This window comes from Mirounga leonina, unplaced genomic scaffold (genome assembly GCF_011800145.1).
Source record: "Mirounga leonina isolate KUSES-001 unplaced genomic scaffold, KU_Mleo_1.0 Mir_154, whole genome shotgun sequence".
Lineage (NCBI taxonomy): Eukaryota > Metazoa > Chordata > Mammalia > Carnivora > Phocidae > Mirounga > Mirounga leonina.
The window spans coordinates 43,865,097-43,889,828 of NW_023270389.1; the positions used below are offsets into that span (position 1 = coordinate 43,865,097).

General features: G+C 43.8%; 1 protein-coding gene across 7 annotated transcripts in view; it reads left to right on the forward strand.

Moving 5' to 3' along the window:
• The window catches only part of RGL1 (ral guanine nucleotide dissociation stimulator like 1), a 251,420-nt gene that overhangs the window by 206,902 nt on the left and 19,786 nt on the right, over nucleotides 1–24,732 (forward strand). For 6 of the 7 annotated variants that reach the window (XM_035010628.1, XM_035010629.1, XM_035010630.1 and 3 more), the window contains 8 exons: nucleotides 293–377; nucleotides 5,316–5,405; nucleotides 8,141–8,227; nucleotides 9,550–9,582; nucleotides 11,568–11,689; nucleotides 14,233–14,322; nucleotides 19,697–19,883; nucleotides 23,944–24,198. In XM_035010628.1, coding sequence (XP_034866519.1) covers nucleotides 293–377; nucleotides 5,316–5,405; nucleotides 8,141–8,227; nucleotides 9,550–9,582; nucleotides 11,568–11,689; nucleotides 14,233–14,322; nucleotides 19,697–19,883; nucleotides 23,944–24,198 — 949 coding nt within the window. The remainder of the gene's footprint in view (nucleotides 1–292; nucleotides 378–5,315; nucleotides 5,406–8,140; nucleotides 8,228–9,549; nucleotides 9,583–11,567; nucleotides 11,690–14,232; nucleotides 14,323–19,696; nucleotides 19,884–23,943; nucleotides 24,199–24,732) is intronic. The other variant, XM_035010631.1, reaches the window with a different exon arrangement.

Sequence of the window (24,732 nt, forward strand, 5' to 3'; positions counted from 1 at the left end):
CCCAGGGTCCTGGGATCAAGCCCCGCATCAGGCTCCCTGCTCAGCGGGGAGCCTGCTTCTCCTTCTCCCCCTCTCTCTGCTTGTGTTCCCTCTCTCGCTGTGTTTCTCTCTGTCAAATAAATAAATAAAATCTTTAAAAAAAAGCTGCATGAACAAAGTCATTGGCTTCCTCTCTGCTCCTGAGATCAGTCCAATCCTTCTGTAGCCACAGGTAATGGAGGGCAGCAGGGCCGAAGGTGTGGGCCTCTCACTGACTCTTTATTTGTGAATGTTTTCTTCATCCCTCTCCCAGGGACCGGATGCTGATGTTTGAAGAACTTTCGGATATTTTCTCCGACCATAACAACCATTTGACCAGCCGGGAACTTCTGATGAAGGTGAGGCTCTTGGTGGGGGCACCGGGCCACGTCGCGGATAGCTCTGGAATCCCTTCAAGGCCAGAGTGGCTTGAGGGCTCCCCACATTCCTGCAGTCCCAGGAGAAAGCCTGCAGCGACTAGAAGGCAGCATTTTTGTTTTCGCGGGCAAATCAAAGAAGCTCAAGGCTGAGAAAACTGAATGTCCAGCTCCGAAGCTTCACGGTTACACAACCAGATTGTGAAACTTGTGCTCACAAGTGTATCTCTTTAACGAGCCGCTCTGCAGACAGCAGGTGCTGGCGGCGAGGTGGGTGAGAGGCCCTGGAATATTCCTTCTCAGCAGAACATCTTCTAGAGTGACAGAGGCCAAGCCCGCAATTCCGTATCCTGTATTTGGACCAAGTTGCATGGGCCCATTAGCAATATTTAGTGAATGCCAAGTGAGTGCTGACTTTGGAACCATAGAAGGTAGAAGTATAGCTCGGTTGATTTCATTTCCCCAGACATTTGTTGAATGTCCAGTATCCGTGAAGCATTGGAGCGGCCTCTAGGAATATGAAGGCGACTAACCCAGAGCCTGTTTTCAAGAATTCACCCTCTGGCTGGTGGATGGAGGCACTAACTGAGAATAAGTAGTCAAATAAAGGTACAAATAACAGGTTGTGAATGGTCATCAGAGGGGCACATAGGCCAGATATGATCATCACAACCTTTCTATAAAGTAGATTTTATCATCCTAGTTTTGCAGATAGCCAAGACTCAGAGAGGTAAGCCCTGTGTCGTAAGTCACACACCTGGTAGGTCATTAGAATGTGAACCCTACCTGGTGAGACTCTGAAGCCTGTGCTTTCATCACAGAGGCATAGAACTGTTTCTTCTCGCCACTTGGTAGTAGGGGGCAGGAGAGATCAGAGAAAACTTCACAGAGAAGGTAAATCAGTAATTGAACAACAGTTGATTGAGCGTTCGCGATGTGCTGGGTGTCCGAGGTGCGACCACACTGAAGGCAGTCTCGGATCTGAAAGAGATTGCGTCTCACGGGAGTAGGTAGAGAAGTAGACAATTATAAAATCATAGGGTATGTGCTACCATAGCCCTGAACTGGCCAATTAGACGATATGATCCTTGTCCTTAGTCTCTTTTTCTGTATAAGAGACTGTATTATCTGTAGAGATAATAGTATTTAGTCCACTGACTTCACAGAATTGATTTGAAGATTGACTAAGGTAAAATATTTGAAAGCCCTATGCAAATGTGTTTTTAGTATTTGGCATGCTGTGTGCACACGAAGCCAAAGTATGCATAACAAATCAAAGTGAGTAAAGTATGGGCTACATACACAGGGCTCAGAGCACACACTTGGAGGAGGGATGAAAGTCCAGTGGAGGTGGGGTCCCTATGAAAGGGCATCCACCTGACACCTGTTAGATTAGTCATTCCTGTAAGGGCATCTGTTACGGTCTTCCTGACGGTTGTCCTCCTGAGTCCTGCTCTTCCTGCATGTCTTTCTCATCGTGGGCTCTGCCGGGGACCCAGCCTGTCTCCCTGCTGGCCTGCAAGCCTCTTGCAGGCAGGAACTGGGTTCTTTTTGTCACTGTTCTATCCTTAATGCCTGACACAGTGCCTGGGGTGCAGCAAATGTTCAGAAACTCTGTACAATTGCATGAATTGGTGGGCCTTTGGACTCATGTGACTTTGAGAAGCTGCCCACTCTTGGCCCTTCTTGGAGTCAGTGGTAGGAGCAAGGCAGTTTGTGCTGATGTCCGGCTCTGGATTTGGCGTACCTGATTAGCTGCACACTATCCAGTGCTTGCTGAGATCGTGTTACTCCCTGCTTCATGTCCCCCTGGATTTGCAGACTTTAAATGGAAACTCATCTGGCTGGAAGGAGATGGCTTAGTGGTCTCCCTGTCAGGAATACAAAGCTAGACTAACTGGAGCCACACATTCAAATCCCAATAGCTCTGAGTCATCCTTCCAACATAGATAAATTCAGTGCCGTGCAGCCCATTGCCTGGTGGCGGTGTTCTGGCCAAAACTTAGAAGCAAAGCCATATCTAGACATTAAAAGGTCCCATAAACCTTTCTTTAATGTAGAAGTTGGCCCTCGTGCTCTAAGTTAAATTTCTTCTACATGGCTCCAATCCCAAAGAAATGAAAAACTTGGCTATGAATTCCTGTGGTCTGTGCATTATCATTACAATGGTGTAATGTGTTTTGGGCAGGCCGTATGTATATGTAGGTCCCTTTCCAGTCACCTTTGTTGATCATTCTTCATATGAAGTATATAAGTCTGAGTGTTAATTCTCAGCATGGTTGTAAAAAAAAAAGGAATCAAGGTAGTTATGTTCTCAAAAGAACCACTGAGAAAAACTGCAGGCCTCTGTTTCTAATATGCCATTCCTGGACTCACACTGATTTACAGTTGGGTAATCTTAGTCTTAAAGACTGGTCTTCTCTTCCACTTCTGGGTAGATGTAATATTCCACCTCTATGATATTCTGGCTGAGGCAACATAATAATTAACAAAAATCTAAAAAAAAAAAAAATCTGAGGTTTTCATTTTAATTGTTGGGGAAAAAAATGTTTTTATTTTTCTCAAAGATTATCTTAAACCTGTGATGATGAACTTAGATCACTCTGAGCAGTTGAATTGTAGAGTCCATAAATTTTAAAGCAGTGGGAAAGCAGACTGCCACCAAATTGTCTTGGTTCTTGGGACTCTTGGATGATAACTCTCCCTGGTGGAATTACATAAAAACTGTGAGAAAGGCCCAGGAATTTGGCTCTGGCGAAAACGTATGTGTAGTGAAGCTCTGAAACATACTCAAGTCGCAGTTGGAGCAGGACTGTTAGGACTCTGAAGGCCCATTCAGATCGCTACCACTAACTTCTGGGCAATAAAGTACCCAACACTGATTGAGAAGAATCCAGTGCCTGTATACACCCAAGGCCTGGGAACAGGATGGATGAGGCAGCTGAACTCATGGAGGTAGAGAAAAGATGGGACTCAGGTGAGAAATTTTCACTAGAGGGAGAGAGGGAGGAGAGAGAGAGAAGAGGAGGACAGAGGGGGAAAGATATAGGAGGGGAGCAGGTGGTTGATGGAGGGAGAGGGAGCAATTTGGAATTCATCCAAACATAGGCAATCATTAAGGATGACGTTTCCAAAGACCCGATTATAGCAAAAAACAAGAAGGTGATTTTGGCAGAAGGAAGAGACACTAGGAGCATGAGTGTGGCCAGCAAAGGAGTCAGAAGGAAGGAACCAGAGTGATGCCATCAGCAAACCTGTGAAAAGTTCCAAGGGGTTTCAAGGGATCGGTGGAACAGAGCAAAAGATTTAGGGCCAAGAAGGGAAAATGGATACCGCTGGATGTGGCAAATAGTAGGTTTTCGGTTGACACCTCATCTGGAGGAAGTGGCACTAGCCATCTCTTCCGTGACCCAGCCAGGAGCGGAGTCTAACTCTCTTGAAATCATGAAGTCATGAAATCCGCAAGCCTGCGAGCTCTCACCTCAGGTCTTCACCCTCCCTGCCAGCAGGGAGGCTGTCCCGAGTGCTCTTCCTTTCCGTCTCTGCTATTCTGTGGCTCTCGGGAGCCTTTTAACTTGTCAGAAATCCTTCTTAAGAATTTGAGGTCTGCCTTCCATAACTTCCACGCATGATACCTCTTCCAGTGATTGAGAAGCTGGAAGGGGACCAGAGGGACCCACACAGGGAAAGGATGGACACTTGCCTTCAAGTCAGACAGAAGTGAATGCTCACTCCAAGCAAATTCTCAAGAATTTGGGAGGACTCACCACCCCCTGGCTTGGGAAATGGAACATTTTAGGCAGCTTTCATTCATGCCCAGGAAAAGCTGTATGCAGGAGGTGGTTAAACAACACTGCTCCTTATCATCATTTGTGATGGAGAATTAAAATAGATCGTGAGTCACTGTGGGCTCTGGACCCAGGTGAGGGCTGGTGAATGCTAGGCGATCTTGGTGCCTCGCTGACATCAGGAGGGCCAAGTCTGCAGAAGACGCCGCTGCTCTGTGTGGTCGGGGAAGGTCACAGGCCATGGTAACATAAACCCGGGAAGACTGACCAAGGAAAAGCTACTGGAGCGCTTGTCCCTGACTGAATTGTGAAATTTGCCTCCCATTCATACAGTTCCTGGAAAATGAGAACTCAAAAGGCCCTGAAACCACAAAACCCCAAAGCACTGTGTTCAGTCAGCAGACTGGAGTTTAGTCACCATTGTGGAAGAGTTTGTTATGACAACAGACAGGGGAGCCGAGGAAGGGTAGCCATCCGTCCCCAGGCCCCAGGAGGAAGGATTGACTTGTAAGAGTTCCAGACCTGAGAAAAGCAACTCAGGAGGATGGGTTAGGGGGAGGAAGATGGGGGAGAAAAAAATTGGTGAAGGTCTGGCTTTCATAGGTTAGTGCTGCTCCACGATACGGGGCTTCCTCAGAAAACTTCCGGTACAAAAGTTTCATTTAGCTAAGAAAAAACCACAGAAAGAATCCCGTTTCTTTCACAGAATGCTGGCACATGTGTTTCAGGCCAAGAGCAAGAAATCACAAAATGTACTGAGGAAGAGATCTTCATTTCCGGGGCATGTGATTAGTCCCGGTGAAATGTAGGATATGCAAAAAATTGCCTCGGTTCTGGGGACTTCAGGCCTGGTATTGACCATTGATTTGATCACCAAATCAGGGGTTCTTCTTACAAAGCAGGGGGGAAAACAGGATTACCCGAGGCCACCAGACCTTATTGCACATAGACCGCTCGCGACAAGCCGGCTGAACATTGACGTAATTCAGCCCAGAGCCTGCTGGAGGCCTCTTGGTTTTGCACGACATGCAGGCCATTGTGCAGAGGTTCCGGACCAGAAGCTACGTGCCCCTTCTCTTCCTTCTGCTGCCACTCTCCATCGCTCTCCTCTGTCTGTGCTTCTGTTTCTTAGGAAGGAACCTCAAAGTTTGCAAACCTGGACAGCAGTGTGAAAGAAAACCAGAAGCGGACCCAGAGGAGGCTTCAGCTCCAGAAGGATATGGTACGTATAGCCCTCGGTCTTCCCTGAGGACCCGTCAGAAAGCAGCCCTGTGTGGGTGGTGGGGCTCCTTCATGGCCCCAGCACCTTCGATCTGCAGGGCGCCCTTGCTTCCAGGCATGTTCTCCATCCTTTATTTATTCTCCACGGCCGGGGAGGTCTATAGGAGACATATTATCACTCCCATTTGACCCAGTGGGAAATAAACACTTACACTTGCAAAACGTAGTGTTCCCTGGAACATTTTTTCTTCTAGAGGTAAGGAGAAAAGTCTGCAGGAGGTAGACTTCCTCCCTCTTGCTGTCTTCCTCCATCCACTCCTGCACTTAGAAGCTGCTGCTACCTTGGCCTTGAGACCTCCTGGGCTTCGGTTCCCCAACAGGAATGCCTACTGTAGTCAACTTTGGACACCCGGTGGCCTAGCACATGGGTGCCGAGGAAAGAGCGTCGACTCCTAGGAGGACTTGGTCTGTGTACTGGCAGATCTTTTCATTTGTTCCAAACCCTCTCTCCATTTTCCAGCTTTCCATACTAATCCCAAGGCCTAGCCAAACCTTTTTCTAGTTTTTCAATACTCAGGAATACCGTACCTCCTTCCTTAAGACTGAAAGATAGTTACCATCTTTAGCTTTATCTTAAAGCTTTATTTTTAAAACTCTCCTTTTAGCATGGAAGAGGGAAAACCAGAGAGAGAGGAGATTAAGAGACTGACAACCTCTAGATCTTCTCATCCCTGCTTTGGGAGGATTTTCTCCTTCTTTGGAAGGCTGGACATAAATCAGAAATGTTGTGTTTGAATGATAGGACTCTTCTGTACCATAAAGCCTGTGAAACATTTCACAGCATTTCAGACTTTTTTTAGTTGTTCAAAGATAAGTTAAAAATAGCTGCTAAAAAAAGATTATTTTAGTTCAGGATGAGACCTTGTGCACATAACAGGGAAGGACAAACTGTGCCTGAGAGAGAGTCCTCAGGGTGAACCTCTCCAGTCAGTTCTGGCCAAGGAGACAGCTGGCCTCCCATGGAGCAACCTGGTCCTACCCTGGCTGGGGCTGTATTTTCTTCCAGAATATCCTAAGTGCCTGAATGGAAGTGAGAAGGTATCCACGGAAGTTAGTGCCTCAGTGGCCTTACGGAGAATTGAGATGATCTCAAAGGAAATTTCATGAGATTAATACTGCGTATACCTGCAGTTGAAGTGATTCTGTCTTCATTTCCAAGGGACAATTTAAAAAAAAAAAATAAACTTTTTACTATGAGTTTACGGATAAGTTCCAGATAGTACATGGAGTTTCTCTGAAGCCCTCAGCCCATGTCCCTCATTGTCAACACTCTCTCTGGCCATGGCCCATCTGTCAAGCTTGAGGCACCAATACCCTAGTGCTGGTGTGAACTGTGAACTGAAATCCAGACTTGATTGGGATTTCACCACTTTTGCATGAGGACGCTCTTTCTGCTCCAGGAGCCAGGCCAGGGGACCACGCTGTAAGATGCTGTCCTGTCTCCGCAGGCCTCTCTGCTCTGTGAGAGCTTCTCAGCCTTCCTTGTTGCTCCTTACCTTCACAGTCTTCTGGAATACCGTCCTGGTATCTTTAGAATGTCCCATAATCAGAATGTGTCTGTTGTTTTCTAGTGAATAGGCTGAGATTATGGATTTGGGGGAAGGATATCACAGAAATGAAGTGCCATTCTCACCACATCCCATCAAAGAGTCACTGGTGATGTTAACCTTCATCACTTAGTTAAGGTAGTATTTTGCCAGATTTTCCACTTTAAAGTTACCATTTTTCCCTTTCCCACTTCTATCCTTTGGAAGTGAGCCACAAAATCTAGCCCATTTTTTAAAAGGATTTTATTTATTTATTTGAGAGAGAGAGAGCATAAGCAGGGGGAGTGGCAGGCGGAGGGAGAGGGAGAAGCAGGCTTCCCGCCGAGCAGGGAGCCCGATGCGGGACTCGATCCCAGGACCCTGGGACCATGACCTGAGCCGAAGGCAGACGCTTAACTGACTGAGCCACCCAGGTGCCCCCCAAGAGACCATTTTCATAGTGACACCCATGCTCTCGTGGTATACGCTCTTCCTCAATGTACAGTTGCCCTCCCTTACCAGTGGTGAAGCCATTCCGAACCCCCAGGAGTGCCCACACACTCTGAAAGAGAAAAGCCATCCCTTGAAGCAACCTAAGCAAAATATGAATCCTTTGTGAACACTCTTGAACATACTTGTATGATCTCCTGGCTTTGAGGCCTCTTTTCCTAACTTTGAAAGTTAGAGGGGCGCCTGGGTGGCTCAGTCGTTAAGCGTCTGCCTTCGGCTCAGGTCATGGTCCCAGGGTCCTGGGATCGAGTCCCGCATCGGGCTCCCTGCTCAGCGGGGGGTCTGCTTCTCCCTCCCCCACTCCCCCTGCTTGTGTTCCCTCTCTCGCTGTGTCTCTCTCTGTCTTATAAATAAATAAAATCTTTAAAAAAAAAAGATTAGGTGATGATAATTCCCATCCTTTTTAAAAATCTTAAAAATTTCATTCATGGAGGTTAACACTAATGGTCTTCAATGGTCCTTCATTTTCTTTGAATGCTGTCAAGGCTTACCGGGCCAAAGATTGCTGCCTTCAGCTATGAACGGTCACTTGCCAAATTTAGCCAACAATAGGTGCATTTGCTCCAGCGTGGAGGAGGCTCGTGAAACCCTTCCACTTTTTAGTAACAACAAAGACCGTTTTGCTGTGCTTGCTCTTCAGGGTGTGATGCAGGGGACTGTGCCCTACCTGGGCACCTTCCTGACTGACCTCACCATGCTCGACACTGCTCTTCAGGACTATATCGAGGTGCGTTGTGTGAATGTGGTGACTTGGATACCCAACAGAGAATTTCACTTTATTAGTGTCTGTTGAGGGCCCATTATGAATGCGGCACTGTGAGGAACACAAAGCAGAGTAAGTCACCAGAAGTGACTCACAAGCCAGTGGAAGCTATGTATCGAGGCCGGCAGTGACTGTGGAAATACTAGGAATTCAGACAGAAATGCAGTGAGAGATGAGGGGAGGTCACCATCCGTTCCATATGCGGGGTTGGGGGGGGTGATGTCAGGGCCTTACAGAAGGAGTGGGTTCGAGAAAGACCTTGATTTTGAGTAGCATTTGGGCAGGTAGGGCTGAGGGGTTGATGTGCCCTAATATTCTACTTGGTGGGGTAGGGAGGTGGTCAAATTTGTGGATTTTTAATTGTTCTTTTCTTTTTTCATATAATTACCTGCCCTGAGATGCTCTTGTGCTTCTCTTGTGTGTGCATTCTTTCTCTCTCAGGGAAGAGAAGTGAAAGTTAAGCTACTTGTTAGTAGCTGTAATAACATATTAAGTGGAGAAGAAATTTGACATTTGAAGTGAGATTTAAGGATTGCTTGTAGATCTAAGTTTCCGTCCCCTCCCTGGTTCCCACATGTGATGAGTCTGCTTCTACTCTATCAGAGTTAGCAGGCCTGGTGGTGGTTCTGCGTGTACCTACCTCCAAGCTCGTCATGATGTTGTGGGCATGCTCATTCATTTTGCATTTCCCGAGCTCTGTCTCTTCATGTCCTCTGCCTCAGCTTATCTCAGGAAACACTCATTAGCACTGGGGAATTTTTGGGGGAGTGACTGATGATTTAGAAGTTATATTCAGCCTACTGAGAACAGGAGCTGGGGGATGAAGAATTGAAACTTAACTTTTCACAAAGCTATATGTAGAAGTGACTTCCCTTTTAATAAACCATTGACAATTTGGTTTCCAGTATGAGTCAATGACCATCTGTTTTTGTGGCTTTGGGTCAAGAAATAAAGTGTAATGGACTATTTACTCAAGCTTTTGCCTTTATTGGCTCTACAAGTGTATTTGGATTCTGAATTGTAACTTCCTTATCATTACTATTTTAGTTAGTTTTGGACATTTTATAAGAAGGTTGTCTGCCTATCCTGTCCTATTAGAATTCAGAGTGTTTTTCTTGAAGCAAATGGTGCTTCTCTTCCTACATAGTAGCCATAATTGTAGTGTCATTGATCATTGTGACTTTATCATCCCTGTGATCTATTTTAATGATTCATAGAACAACATAGGGCTCTTATTTCAAAGTAGCTTGGTTTGTCACTATTTTTTTTAATTGAATTTCTTTCAGGGTGGACTGATCAACTTTGAGAAAAGGAGAAGGGTAAGTAGAGGTCTTGGCTGCAGTGCTCCATTTTACTTCATTTGGGTATGAAAAAAGAGAAGCAGGGACTTAAGCCTTTTTTTGTAGAGGCAAAAAAAAAAAAAAGAATTTGCATTTATCAAGCACTTATCATATACAATTGTACCTTGTGCAATCCTGTGTATTACTCCCCCAGAGTGCTGTGAAGTCGGTTTTATCTTCCTCAATTCCCAGGTGCAGAAACCGGCCCCCAGACCCAGTCCTGTTGCTGCAAAGCCCACGTTTCTTTCCTCACCCTTCCTCATCTCTTCTTTATAATCAGCCTGGGCAACCAGGTTCATCCTATGAAAGAGAAGGGGTTTCGAAAGAGTAAATGACATATGGAAGAGTTAATAAAGATGGTGAAGAAAGGAAACTGTGACATGTCGATAATTCTCTTCCTTTCCTGTCAGCATGGGAAGGGGTGAATTTTTCTGTGGAGAGAATAGTGGATGGCTTTGCATAGCACTAAAAAAAAAAGAGAAAGCAGGGCTTTGAAAATTTGCTATGGTTTTAGTGTAAAAATGGTGTGTTTAAATAGATACTTAAATGATGCAAAGGAAAATGAGTGAACAAAGGAATGCCTTCACCTCAGAACACTCATGACTAAGGAAGCTTACTCAGTCCTTCGTTCTTTCATTCTTTTACTCCCCAAAAATTGATGGCATACCTCACATGGGCCAAGCACTCTGATAGGTTTGGGGGTTGCTACAGAGAAAACCCAGCACTCCCTGCCCTCATAAACTTCACAGTCCAGGAGGAAGGTAGACAAATAAGTCGGCAGTTCTAATACAACTGATAAGGTCTTGTGAGTGGAAGTCGTGGATATCATAGGAAGATGTAGGAAGGGCATCAGTCCCCAACTTGTGGGGTCAGAGAAACTTCCAGGAGGAAATGAAATTGGGTTAAACCAAACCTTCAGGAGCCAACCAGGCTGAGCTCATGTTAACATAGACAAATAGACAAATGTAAATCTTCTGTCCCTGGTAGAGTATACTTTCTTCTTTAGCATGATGATAAATATTCCTTGAGGTTATTGAGACCAAGAGCTGAGGTTATTGGATGGGAAGTTGATACCCACAGAACCTGCCCATTGTTGAGTTTCTTCTTTCATGTCCTGTAACAATAAAACAAATTTACTTACTGGGCTCCAGAGTTACCCATCTTTGTCCTTTAACTTCAGAATCACCCTGGATGCCTCTCTCTTTCCTTTTAAGACTAGCATGTTAAACTTCTGGAAAATTTGAGTATAAAACCTAAAGCTAAGGCTTATACCCTTCACTGACTTAAAAAAAAAATCTTTATTGAAACATCTAAAGAAGTATAAATAATTTTGGACATAATTATATACTTGCTTCTCTTGTGAGCTTTAAAAGATTTAGTTAAAGGATTTACTGGAGTAGTAAAAACCCAAGGATTCGGGAAATCCAAACATTCAAGTTTATGAGGCCCTGGACTGTTTAGATATTCAACCCTACCAAAACTTATTTACTGAGGGGTAAGGGTTGAAGAAGATGGCAATGGGGAACTTACGAGCCTCCTGACTTAAAGGAAATTTTTTCTCTCTCTTTTAGGAAATAGAAATGGAAATTGAAAATATACTTTAAAAGCACACAACTTTAAAAAATAAGTTTTCTATCCCTAGAATGAAAACCTAAAAGAAAAAGGGAGCCACTATGGCTTTAGGTAATAACTAGTTTGGGTTGCTCTGCTAGCCTGTTTTAGTTATATCAATTTCCTTTTTCAAGGGGGGGTGGGGATTGACAAGTAAGCATAAAAGACAGGGATTCAGAGTTGGAATTTTTAAGAGTTATTCAGTTCTTTTATTTTTAAGAAAGGCAGGACTTCAGAGTCGTCCTAGATGGTTTTCTCCATTATATATCCTAATGTGGTGTGTCTTCATGTTGAAGAGATATATTGGGTCGGCCTTATTATTTACTTTCTTTTTGGTGTTCTGTCTGCTGTAGGAATTTGAAGTGATTGCCCAAATAAAGCTCTTGCAATCTGCCTGCAACAGCTATTGTATGACACCAGACCCAAAGTTCATCCAGTGGTTCCAGAGGCAGCAGCTCCTAACAGAGGAGGAGAGGTGGGTGCTCATATTGTCCATCAGGGTGGAGCTTCAATGTTGGTGAAATGAATACCACCTCCATTTCCTCATTGGGCCATTTTTTCAGCAACTATTTAGTGAGCAGCTAGTAGATTCTAGAACCTCAGTTTTCAAAGGATAATGGTATAGCAGGAGAGGTGGATGGATGGCATCAGAACACGTGCTTTCAGATTCTTGCTCTACCATTTTTTTTTTTTTAATCTTTGTAACCTTGAACAAGTCACTGATTCTTCCTGATCTTCAGGATGCTTTTCCATAAAGTGTTTGTGAGGATTAAATGAAATTGTATTTGGAAAAGCACCGTTCGAGTGCCGATCATCATTGCCCTCATCATCACCACCACTGCTGCCTCCATCGTCACCGTGTTTGTCATTTTTGTTCATTGGGACCAGCTTTCCAGGGAGCTTTCAGTTGGGAAGGAGAGACAGATTCATGAAGAACTGAAATCTGGCGGGTAGCTAAAGTGCTGAAAGATCTATGGGCAGGAGCAATTTGGTCAAGGATGGGGGGAAGTAGGGAAGATCATCAGAAAGGTGTGAACGTTTGGACTAGGCTGTGAAGGAGAACTAAGATTTCACCAGGAGAACTGGAAGAGAACATTCCAGACAGAGGGAAGAACATGAGCAAAGGCTTAGTGGCATGACATGGTTGGCATTTGGAAGAATAGTGAGAACTCTGTTGTGTCTGGGACACAAGGGACAGGTTTCAAAATCATGGTTGACAAGCATGGAAAAGCACATTAACTCCGGTGCCTTGAATGTCCACCCAGCAGGGGTGTAGTCTTTACCCTGTAGTCCAGCAGATTAGAGTCTGCAGGCCCTATTCGGCCCACCACATATTTTGATATTTTTAAATGGTTGCGGAAAAAAAAGAAAGGGAGATTATAACATGGAATAGTTATTTGACATTCAAGTTTTAGTATCCATAAATAAAGTTTTATTGGAATACAGCCCATTGATTTACATCTTATTTATGGTTGCTTTCATGCTTTAAAGGCAGTTAAGTAGTTGGAAGAGAGACCATATAGCCTGCAAAGCCTGAAATATTTGCCATCTGGTACTTTACAGAAAATATTTGCTAACCCGTGCCATAGACCAGGGGATTTCCTTGAAAGTTTATCATCAGGGAGAGCAAAATCGACAGCAAAATAAGTATTTTGCCAATGAGGAAATTGAGATTCAGAGAATAACTGACTCTAGTCAGTGATAGAGTTTGGTTTTAAATTCTGATCTTCTTGACCCTACAACTTAAGCTCTCAAGGTTGTTGTATGATGTTGGGCAAATCGTATAACCTCTGTAAGCCTTGGTACCCTCATGTGGAAGATAGATGATTTCTGAGGTCCTTTTTTTATCCCAGAGTAGATTGGTCCTGTTACATTCAAACAAACCTGTGATTCAGTACTCCTTTGTTGGTGAAGATTTTTTTCTTTGCCATGTAGAAAATAAAGCAGTTACTGCCTCACCTTACATTTCTGGTCTGATGATCAGACCTGGTCTGATGTATGAGTTAGTTTCTCTCTATGTGTCCATCCTTCTCACATATGGAACATACATACCATGGCTGGTGATCTGGATCAGAAAGTCTAAGCTCACAATATCAGCTGTAATAATTAACTTTTTGTCAATTGTATTAATTGACTTTTTAATGATTAGAGGAATCTTGCTAAATATATCCCATTTTTTCCTTCCTATTTACAACAACCTCTAGAGCTTAAGTTAATATTTGAAAAATTCCTTTATCAATGAATGCCCACACATGAGCAAATATCTGGATACCATCTTTAGGTTTAAAAAAAAAGTACACATAATTAACAAATTACCTAGCTACTATTTACCACACTCGCCCTTCTGCACCTATCCAGAGCCAAATACATCTACAAGTTAGAGCTACAAGCTTTCATAAAAGACATTTCAAGTCAGATATAAATCCCTCTTGTGCTTATGGAAGTTCTGTCTGCCTGGCATATAGATGTCTGAATTTGGAGCCTTTAAATTTCGGGTGTTTTGACAATTAAAAATCATATTCAAATATCTTTACCAATAATATAACTGCCTGTGTCTATTTACTAGAAATTAGATAGTTTGCAAAAGTCTCTTTCATTTCTCTTAGATAAAGAGTTAAGCACGTGTGCGCACCCAACACACAGTAGTGGGGGGAAGTAGCAGACAAGAAATAATTCTCCCCCTGGCTCAGTAGTGGGGTGAGAATGATCAGGAAACAGAGTGGGGTCGGCCTTTGATGTTGCCAAAGCGCACAAGTCCCTCTTTGAGGCGCAAAGCACTGAAGGGCCCCAGTCCGTAGGCCAGGACGGGGATTAGAGTGGGAGGCGCACATGTAAATTTGTAAAATCTGGTCAGTAAGTCCATCCCCTCTGATACTGGTGATGGAACAACATGGTACATGCATCTTTACTTTGAACCATCAGAGACTTCCTCTAAAACAAAATCGGCAGGTCATGTGAATTTCAACCCGTTCTTCAGTTCTCCAGCTCTCGCCTCACCACCCCCCTCCTCTTCCCCAGCTACGCCCTGTCCTGTGAGATCGAAGCAGCTGCTGATGCCGGCGCCACGTCGCCCAAGCCTCGGAAGAGCATGGTGAAGAGGCTCAGCCTGTGAGTGTTGCCTCCTTGATCCCTTCTCCACCAAATAGCCTGGTAGTCTCTTAAAACGTACACCAGATTATACCTCCTGCTTAAAGACCTCCGATGGTTTTTTTTAATGTAGCACGCTGATTCCTTATCCTACCTTAGGAGGACTTTCATGATCTTCCCCAACCTTCTTGACCACCTTCCTCCCAACCAGCCTTGCCCCTTGTTCACCAGGATCCAGCCACGCCCACCTGGTAGCCATCCACCAACCATACCAGGCTCATTCCTGCCTCAGGGCCTTTGCACAGGATATTTCTTTGGCCTGACATGCTCTTTCTCTGTGGCTGGCTCCTTCAGGTGTGGGCAACGGTGTCACCTCCCGAGAGAGCACCCTCTCTGATGCTGCTGCCTGCCCCCATCCCTCTCAGTCACACTGGCTCTTTCCCATGGTGGAACATTCGCCACCAGAGAGCAGGAACCTCATCCATGATACTCGTGGCTATATGCCCCGCTTGGTGCCAGGCGTGCAAGAGACACTCCACAGCTAACTTCATAATACCTGCCTCCCTTTGAGTAAAATCAGGAGTCCTTACTGTGGCCCTCAATTGAGGACTCTTCAGGAACTGCAGTGTCATCCCAGGCCTGCCTGCCCATCCCATACCTGTCTGTCCTTATCTTTCCTGGCTCGCTCTACTCTGCATTCCAGGCACCCAGACCTTGCTGAACATGCTCGGCGTGCCATTTCTTCTGCTTAGAACACTGGTCCCCAGGTGGCCAGAGGACTCACTCCTCACTCCCTTCAGATGTTTGCTGAAATGTCACCTTCTCAGTGAGCCTTCCCCCAACCACCTTACTTGCTACTATAATGTATCTGCCTTACCTGCCCATAGCATCCTCTCTCACCTGTACCTGCTTTGCATTTCTCCATTGCCTTTATCTCCATGTGACATACTATATGTTGTGTGTGTCTGTTTATTATCTGGAATGCAAACTCCATGAAGGCAGGCATGTGTCTCTGGTTTTTGCTCATTGCTATATCCCCAGGACCTAGAATGGTGCCTGGCACAGAGTGGATAATTAATAAATATTTATTGAATGAATACATTGAGCTACGTGCCAACATCATTTTAAGAACAATACATGTATTTCTCATCCAATCCACAAAATAACCTAAGTGGTAGTTCCTACTGTTATACTGACTTTATAAACCAGGAGAGTAAGGCACAGACAGGGGAAATAGTGTGGATAATAAAAATATTAAATAAAAATAAAAATATTTAGTTATTGGAAGATCTGGATTCAAACCCAAGACTTGGCTGTAGAGCCCAGGTTGTAACTTTTTTGCCATATTGCCTGTGGGGAAAAATACTTTTTGAAGGGAGAGAGGAAGGAACGATGGAGCAGTAGGTAAAAAGTGGAGGAGGGAGAAGAGGAGGGAGGGAAGGAAGACAAGGGAGAGAGACTTAGATATTGCCATATTCCCACTAACAGAAACTGCTCAGGCTTCCACCTGATATCAGGTGACATTTGAAGATGAGGTTGGGACATGTGATTTTGTAGAAAGCATTTTAAAGGTAATCTTGATCTCTTGCCACACCTCTCTCTGTTCAGATGCCTAATTTGGCCCTCCTACACACTAGATTTATGAGCTTATAGATTGACCTCTATAGAATTTTCCATAGTATCTTGCTATCTTTTCATCATGGTAATTATGGAGGAGAATGAACTCTCTTTTGAGATAACCCAAGGGCCTGACCAAGCCTTGTCAGCTGGTGAGATCGACACCTACACAGGGAATCAGTCTCCCTGCGAGGTGAGTCAAGGAATGCCAGGCATCTTGATGGTCATCTGCATCAGAAATAATTGGAAATTTCTGGACCTCCTATGGCAGTCAGAGGTCTGCACAGGTAGATACAATGCTAAGTGCTTCTACTTTGCCCTCTTGCTTTTTCTTCCCTGTTCTTAGGCAGTAGCCACTGCAGATGAATTTTTATATAACTGCTTCCCACTACCCCTCTTCAACCCAGCCATCCATCTGTATTGTGCTGGGTGCTCTCTCTGCACCAACTCTGGCTCATGCACAAACTCTGCAGGGACAGTCCCATGAAATCCAGGAGAAGCAGGATCATCAGGGCTCAGTGGCCTGCATAAAGTGTGGTCGAAATTGAGTACATGTCTCTCCTTGGTGAAATCTTGCCGAGATGCTTGAATTTAACCTTTGGTATCTGCAGTTGAGTTTGAACGTTTATCATGAATAAAACAGGCCACAATATCACCCATTGTATTTCTTGTACATATAAGGGTGTTTGTATACCTGTCGATTTCCAAAATATTTTATCATCTTAGCATTTTTTAAAATGTGGCAAATGGGGGCACCTGGGTGGCTCAGTTGTTAAGCATCTGCCTTCGGCTCAGGTCATGATCCCCGGGTCCTGGGATCGAGCCCCACATCAGGTTCCCTGCTCAACGGGAAGCCTGCTTCTCCTTCTCCCACTCCCCCTGCTTGTGTTCCCTTTCTCACTGTGTCTCTCTCTGTCAAATAAATAAATAAAATCTTCAAAAATAATAATAATAAAAATGTGGCAAATGTACTTTTTGCTCTCCCCACATTTAATGACCCATTTTCCAAAGAATTGGAAAGAATTTGGGGGCCTTTCGGAAAGGCATGTTTGGTCTGAAGGTCAGAGATGCCTAGTATTGAGCTAGAATTAACCTTTATAAAGCAGAACTGACCTCATAGAGTTGTACAAATGGAAGAACCTTTTTTAGTCTTTGAACAATTTCATTCTAAGCTAGACTCTCAGATGATGGGCTGAGGACCACGAGTCCACAGCCTTCAAAGGTCTACTCCTCAGAATTCATGGAACAGTACAACAGTGGCATTATTTTTTCTCCTGTGAATTGTGATCAGAGTTTAGCTCTTTTCCTCTATCCCCATTAGTGCCTGGAGGTCCCAGAAAGGAGACGACATGGAAAACGGGCAAGAGGTGGGGGTGCGGGGGGTGGAGATGAGGCAGAACAAAGATATGCTTCAGGTCTTGGAACTTGAGGGATAATGCCTGAAATATTTAATGAAAAATCAAGCTCATTGTTGCTACTTGTTATTTTATACAGTCAGTGCTTGTTTGGGGTTGGCTGCATTTGCTAGTTTCTTTACATGCCTTTCCTTCTTGCATCTTACCCTTCCCTCCTTTTACTCCTCTCCCCATCGTCTGTTAATGTAAACCCTCTCCATCTCTGTCTGAGAATGTCTTTATTTTGCGCTCACTCTCAGAGTTCTTTTAGCTGGGTATAGAATTCAAGGAGGACCGTTCTTTACACTCAGCACTTTGAAGACATTATTCCATGTCTTCTGATTTCTGTTGTTGCTTTTGAGATGTCTGGTATCTGTTTATTTACTGTTCCTCTGTTTTATGCCCCCCACCTTGTTGCTTTTAAGAACTACTTCTGTCTTTGATATCCTGTTAGACAGTTGAAGCGAGGATTGAGTCTGATTTATCCTATTCAAGACGTGGTTCCTGGGTCTGAGGATTCATGCAGTTCATTACTTCTGGAATCTTCTCAGCCACCATCTCCTTAGATAAGGTCACTCTTCCATTCTCTCAATTGTCTTCTCTTGGAACTCTTCTTACACACATGTCAGCATTTCTTATTCTAATCTCCATGTCTTTTAACCTTTCTTATTTTCATGTCTTTATATTTTGATGCTGATTTCTGAAGATTTTCTTCAGATCTATCATCTTGTTCACAGTTTTTCTCTTCAACAGTTATTTAATCCTTCCACTGAGTTTTTCATTTAAATCACTACATTTTTCACTCTAGAAGTGAATTTTTTTTTTCAAACTGTCTTCCTGTTATTTTGTCAGAATATCTTGTTCTTAACTCCTGTTTTCAATTTCTTTTATGTCTTTAATATCTTAAACATATTTATTTTATAGCCTGGCCCATGGTAGACCCTCAAATATTTGTCAAATTAATGACTAAATTATTAGTTTCTTTCTGACAAGTTTTGTAGGTCAGAAGTTCTGAAATTCTCAGGAGTCTAAACCTGCTATTTGTTATGCTTGTTTAACTCCCTTTGGGTGGGATATTTCCTTGTGTGTATTTTGTAATTTTATATTATGAGCTCATCTTTATCAGAAAATCTTCTACATCCTGGTTTGAAGGTAGATTCCTCCAGAAAGTTTTTGTTGGTTTTTTTTGTTTTTTGTTTTTTTTTTAATTCTAGTTTTCACAGGAGTATTACTGGTCTGAGAGTTCCTAGTTCCTAGGTCACATTGGTAGCGAATCTGCATGAGGTGCTGGGCAAGATCACACATGATTTCAGGGGAGGCGTTTTCCTGTCACCAAAGTTCAGGCCAAGGCAGATAAGCTTCCTTGTTGTCTTCCTGTGCCAGTAGGAAGATATTTTTCTAGCCCATCTTCTTATACAGGGATAGCCCTTTGAGGGTCTTGGCTCTGTATAAGGGGTTTTGGTTTCAGCATCCCACCATAAACAAAAGCCCTCATCTTTGGGCCTGTATCTGTGTTAAAACCCTTGTCCCTCGTTTACCAAGATCGGTATTTCCCGATCTGCATCCAGAGCAGCTGCAGAATTAGCTCATGTTGCTTCTGGTTTTCAGTTCCCTGTTCATTTATGGCCTGTAGGGATTTTCCTTACTGTCTTGCAAACTCAACTTTAAAAAGAGTTTTTAATGTTTCTTTTCTAGTTGTTTTATAGTGAAGTGGTTTAGCTTCCTGTAGTTCACCCGATGTTTGGAAACAGAAGTTGTCCTCTTTGGTTTCTTTTTTTTTTTTTTTTAAGATTTTTTATTTATTTATTTGACAGAGAAAGACACAGCGAGAGAAGGAACACAAGCAGGGGGAGTGGGAGAGGAGAAACAGGCTTCCCGCTGAGCAGGGAGCCCGATGCGGGGCTCGATCCCAGGACCCTGGGATCATGACCTGAGCTGAAGGCAGATGCTTAACCGACTGAGCCACCCAGGCACCCCTTCTCTTTGGTTTCTTGACCAAAGCGGAGCCAGCCTTCTTCCTTAGCCTCATTCGTAGTTCATTTTATGGTGGGAAGTGATAGGGGACACAGCAACAGTATTTTGATCCTGCCAAAGTGGTCTGTAGCATGTTAAAAAATAAAGAACTGTTGATCTAGAAGGACCTCAGATTACCATGGCGTCTCATTCAGCTAAGCAGTCTGTGTGTTCTTTGAGGCTGGAAATTACCTATTTGGATAAGATGTTTACTATGATCTGTAAGACACTTTATAGGAAACATTGTCCAGTGATGACAGGGCATGCAAGATTGACAAAGCAGCTAAGGGGCTAATTAACACAAAACATTTGCTTAATCATGGATTCCAGATTTGTAAGAGCCCAAATGCCTGGCATTATGTTTCTTGCAGACTGTTTCTGGGGTCGGACATCATTACCAGTAGCACTCCCACCAAAGAGCAGCCCAAGTCCACTGCCAGTGGGAGCTCTGGCGAAAGCATGGACTCTGTCAGTGTGTCATCCTGCGAGTCAAACCACTCAGAGGCTGAGGAGGGCTCTATCACGCCCATGGACACACCTGATGAGCCTCAAAAAAAGGTATATGCTTATTCCCTTCCCATAATTCCCAATGTAGACACCTGACATAGTTTAGTGTTTGCCACATGAGAATGTCTGTTTTCAAGTTTATCACTCTACAGTGTTTTGAAAGTCATGTTTATAAGAGCTGTCAAAGCAGAATTCAGTCTGGGGACCCATTCCTTATAGAGACAGGTCTAAAAACAATGAGCATGTTGGTTTATTCATCTGGCCTTGAAAATATTGTTCTGGACCCACATCCAATGGTGACTGAAGGGTTGTGGCCTGTAACATGAGGTATGCTTTATTTAGGAGGCATTGGATTTTCTTAGAAGGAGTGAAAAGTCAAGAGGCAGAGATGTGTCAACCTCTTGGTGTCATACCTTGTCTTAGCCATGCTTTTACCGCAGTAATCTTACATAGCAAACCACTCCTAAACTCAGTGACTTAAAACAACAACCACTTATTCTCTCTCATGCATCTGTAGGTTGGTTGATGTGGGTTGGGCTTGGCCCTAAGTCATGGATTTGGTCCAAGTGTGCTCTCCCTGCCTCTCATTCTTGGAATAATGAGGCTCCCCAGGCCATGCTGTTAGTATGCTAAGACAAATGAGCAGGAGAGCAAGCCCGACCCCCCAAGTATGTATCAAGCCTCTACTTCAGTCATACCCACCAACATTCCATTGCCCAAAGCAAATCATGTGGCCAAATCTTATCTAAATAAATGAGGCAGGGAACCCCTTCCAATGGGAGGAACTGTGGAGTCACAGGGCAAAGGGCATGGATGCTGAGGAGAATCAAGAATTGGTAGCAATTATACAATCTGCCATGTCCCAGAAAAGAGAAAGAGATGAGAGGTGATAAAAGAATTCCCATTCCCATAGAGAGTTTCCATGTTCCATGGTTTCATAAAGAAATAACAAGGAAACAAGATTTGTCTTAATTTTCTGTACATCTTAATCATTTGTCTTAATCTTCTGTACATCTTAATACATCTGCTTCAATCTGTTGGTCAAGAAGCTTGGGTTAGAGATGTCAACTGTGACGTGACTAGAATTTGCACCATTTGGGGGAGATTTTTGGCCAGCCAGACTTGCTTGTCTTTAGCTTATCTGTAGGCCAATGAGGTGGAGTGTTGGGAAGAATTCCTCCATCTTTTTTGTATCTGCCATTCTTTAAGGTTTCGGTGTACGGTTTCACATTGTGTTACAAACAACAACAGCAGTATGGAAACCTTCAAGTGACCTTGTCATAGTGTAGCCAACCCAGGATGGACCACATCTTACTCAGGAGTCACCAGGCTGAGATGTCTCAGGTGCTGCCCCTGCTGGATTTCTTACCTTTCTACTTGGAAATCCAGAGACACATCCTCCAAACATTGAAGGAAAAGCTCTGCAAACTCCTATGAGTCTGTTCTCTGTTTTCTCAGGCATATTTCCTAAATCAGCGATATAATCATTCTCTATGACTTGACATGCAGCATTGAATTTGTTTAAAATCTGGATGAAGTCTCATTATTCACCTGTTGACAGGTTCTTATGCTTTGTAGCCCCCTTTTCTAATGGTAGACATCGTACACAAGTGACAAGAGAGGTCTTGCACACATCTTTGGGGGATTCCTCCCTGTCCAGGGAGGGATGGACTCACCCTCACAGCTGTTGGTGCATTGGATGTGTGCACAGGTCCTGACCGAGCCTTTGAAAACTACCCAGAAGCCCAGTGTGTGTCATTTGCACACCCCTTGCTGTATCCTTTTTGTCTCCTCCCTTATCACATGGGTGCTTCAATTTCTTACACAAGTCATGAATTTTTATTCTTCTGATGAACCTTTCAGAGTCAGGAATTTCTCTAGGTTTAAAGCTGAATCATTGACTTGGATGCAAGTAGTTGCTGGGCTACAGTCTTCCTGAATGTCAACTGGAGAGGCTTCGGTTCCCCTTGCTCACTGCATAGCGGGACCTGGATGACCTCCCTAGTCTCTCCCTACCCTGGATCCTCCCGTGCCTTTCCCAGGGGTACTCCCTGAGGTTGCTCTTTTCAGTGAAGTAGACTTTGCATTCCTTTTTCTTCAACCCCCTGATCATGATTTCTAAACATTTATTTTCTTTCTGTTTTTAAAAGATTTTATTTATTTATTAGAGAGAGAGCACAAACAGGGGGAGGGGCAGAGGGAGAGGGAGAAGCTGAGCAGGGAGCCTGATGTGGGACTCAATCCCAGGATCCCGGGATTGTGACCTGAGCCGAAGGCAGACGCTTAACGGACTAAGCCGTCCAGGCACCCTCTAAACATTTATTTTCACACTTGCTCCTCATAGTAAATTATCAGTAAGAACTGGGCTTCATCAGGTGGTCCATTTAAAGCTGCTATAACCCAGGCATCTACAACAGTTTATCTTAATCATAGAAGTCATTAAAATTAGGGAAAATCTAACAGAGGGAAAAGGATTTATATAGAGAAAAAGGAGGTGAAAGAATTGAACCAATAATTGGAAAATGGACCGTCTTCACTACTGTGTGGCACACCTTCAAGCAAAGTGATGCTATTAAAACTGCACGATCAGCCCCCAGATTGAGCTACAAAGTTGATTCACTTGCAAAAATAGACCAAAAATGTTACTAAACCATACTGTGATAGAGCCACAGTTAGGGAGGTCAAATCAGCTTGCTGGTTCTAATTAAACTAATCATACAGTGGAATTTCCTGTATAGTTATGCCATAGGAAGAAGTCCATAGGAAATAAAATAGAGTAAACTCCATTTTACTTGGAAGCTAGAGAATCAGAATGCTAAATTTCTGTTCTGTTTCCATGGAAAGGCAGACAGGTATGAGAGACATTTGTATGTTATTTATTTTTTAAATGACTTCCAAAATATTTGATAGGATTAATGTGGTATAATTTAGCTTCACACACTCTGAGAAATTATTTGTAATTTTCAACAGCAAGAATTGATATTTAAAATGATTCCATTTAATGACTTTTTTTTTAACACAATCTGCTGAGTTTTGGGCCTCCTATTTCCTTGGTAATTAATTTTATATTGTTTATGGTAACTATGTTACCAGTTAATCGGAAAACACATGAACTATAGCACCTCATTCCTTAATTGTCCTTGATATAGGACGTGAAAATGTATATAGTTGGTTCTAGAAGCAAATGTAGAAAGTGATGGAACCTGCTCAAAGGTTGTGTTCCCTTTGGGCAAGTCACTGTATTTCTCTGAGTCTTCTTTCCCTTTATCATGCTCTGTATTTTGTTCACAAGATAGTTGTGAGAGCAACATGAGATGAGAAATATGAAAGCTCATCACAAACATCACAGTGCTAACTGACACCAAGGTAGTGATGTACTGTGTTCATTTACCACTTCCCATCAACTTTAGACTGAGCCTTGGCTGGGTGCCCGCCCTATGAACCTGGCCGTGGGAGTCAGGGAACTCGGGAGCGTGTCATGGTGGTGCTGCCAACGGTTTTTTCTTTGGCCTCGGGTTCCTCAGCTGTAGAGTGCCACTGGGGCTGGGTGATGTGCAGGAGCCTTTCTAGGACTAATAGTCCATGCAGAGCTGTATAATCTGTGGTCCTTATCTTAGAACCTTCTAAAAGTACAGACATTTCTCTCCTGCTACATAATCTGATTGTGAAGTAGAGCCAGGATAGGAATGATCTTGGTTGGGCTTGTTAAGCGGCGTTCCCACTCAGGGCAGTAGGACTGGATAAACTCTTGGTAAGTAAGGCTTTCCTCCAGCCCTGAAGCTTCCGACTTCCTCCCGGAGTCCATATTGCCTCTGGTTTCTGGTATTTGCTGCCATCTGCTGGCCACTTCCTTAAAAGCAGCTAAATACGGGGGAATTACGAGACCTGGATGCGAGGGACCAGGGCAAGTATGGAGTCGCTAATAAGCATCTGCCAAAAGGGTGCTTGCACCAGGGACAAGATCCGTGTGTGCTGTGGGCTCTTAGGGAGGAAGTAACGGATGTTTATTCACCTCAGTTAGCATCTACCTCTGCTTTGACAGTCGTGAGGCACCCCATTGGCCAAGGTTCTAACACTAATGTTTTCTTCTGGGGTATGTTTACTCTTTCAGCTCTCTGAGTCTTCCTCATCATGTTCCTCCATCCATTCCATGGACACAGCTTCCTCAGGGATGTCGTCCTTAATGAACCCCCTCTCCTCCCCTCCATCCTGCAACAACAACCCTAAAATCCACAAGCGCTCTGTCTCTGTGACATCCATTACCTCGACAGTGCTGCCTCCCGTTTACAACCAACAGAATGAAGACACCTGCATAATCCGCATCAGTGTCGAGGACAACAATGGGAACATGTACAAGAGCATCATGGTAAGGCACTCAGACCCACACCCGAATGCTTACGCATTCGCCCAGACTGAATACACACGCAAATCTCCCTGGGTAGATGCCAGTAATGGATTTATATATATATAAAAAAAAAAATCTTCATACCAGCAGTGCCCATAAGATACAATTTTCACATCTTAAAATTTGCTAAGACTTACTCATCCCGGTCAGTGTTGCTTTTTTCAAAACGATCAATTTGAATGAGTGTAGAAATGTATTCCAGGGAAGATGCCACTCCTGCATCGGAAGTCTTCCTGGGGAATCCCATGTCTGCGTTTATCATGAATTCCCATGCGTTCTCAACAGTCAACTCTGTGCTCCCACATTTTTCTCCTTTCGTCATTTGGAATCAAACTTAGTAAGGTGAATGATGGAGCTGGAAGTGCAGTTTGAGTCCACAAGACTGACCTTTTTGCGCTTCTTGTAAAAACCGTGTTTGTGACACAATCTCAAAAATGTTTGGAATTAATGGCAAGCTTTTTGGAGTGCATTCAGAGCCTCTCCTGGTAATAACCT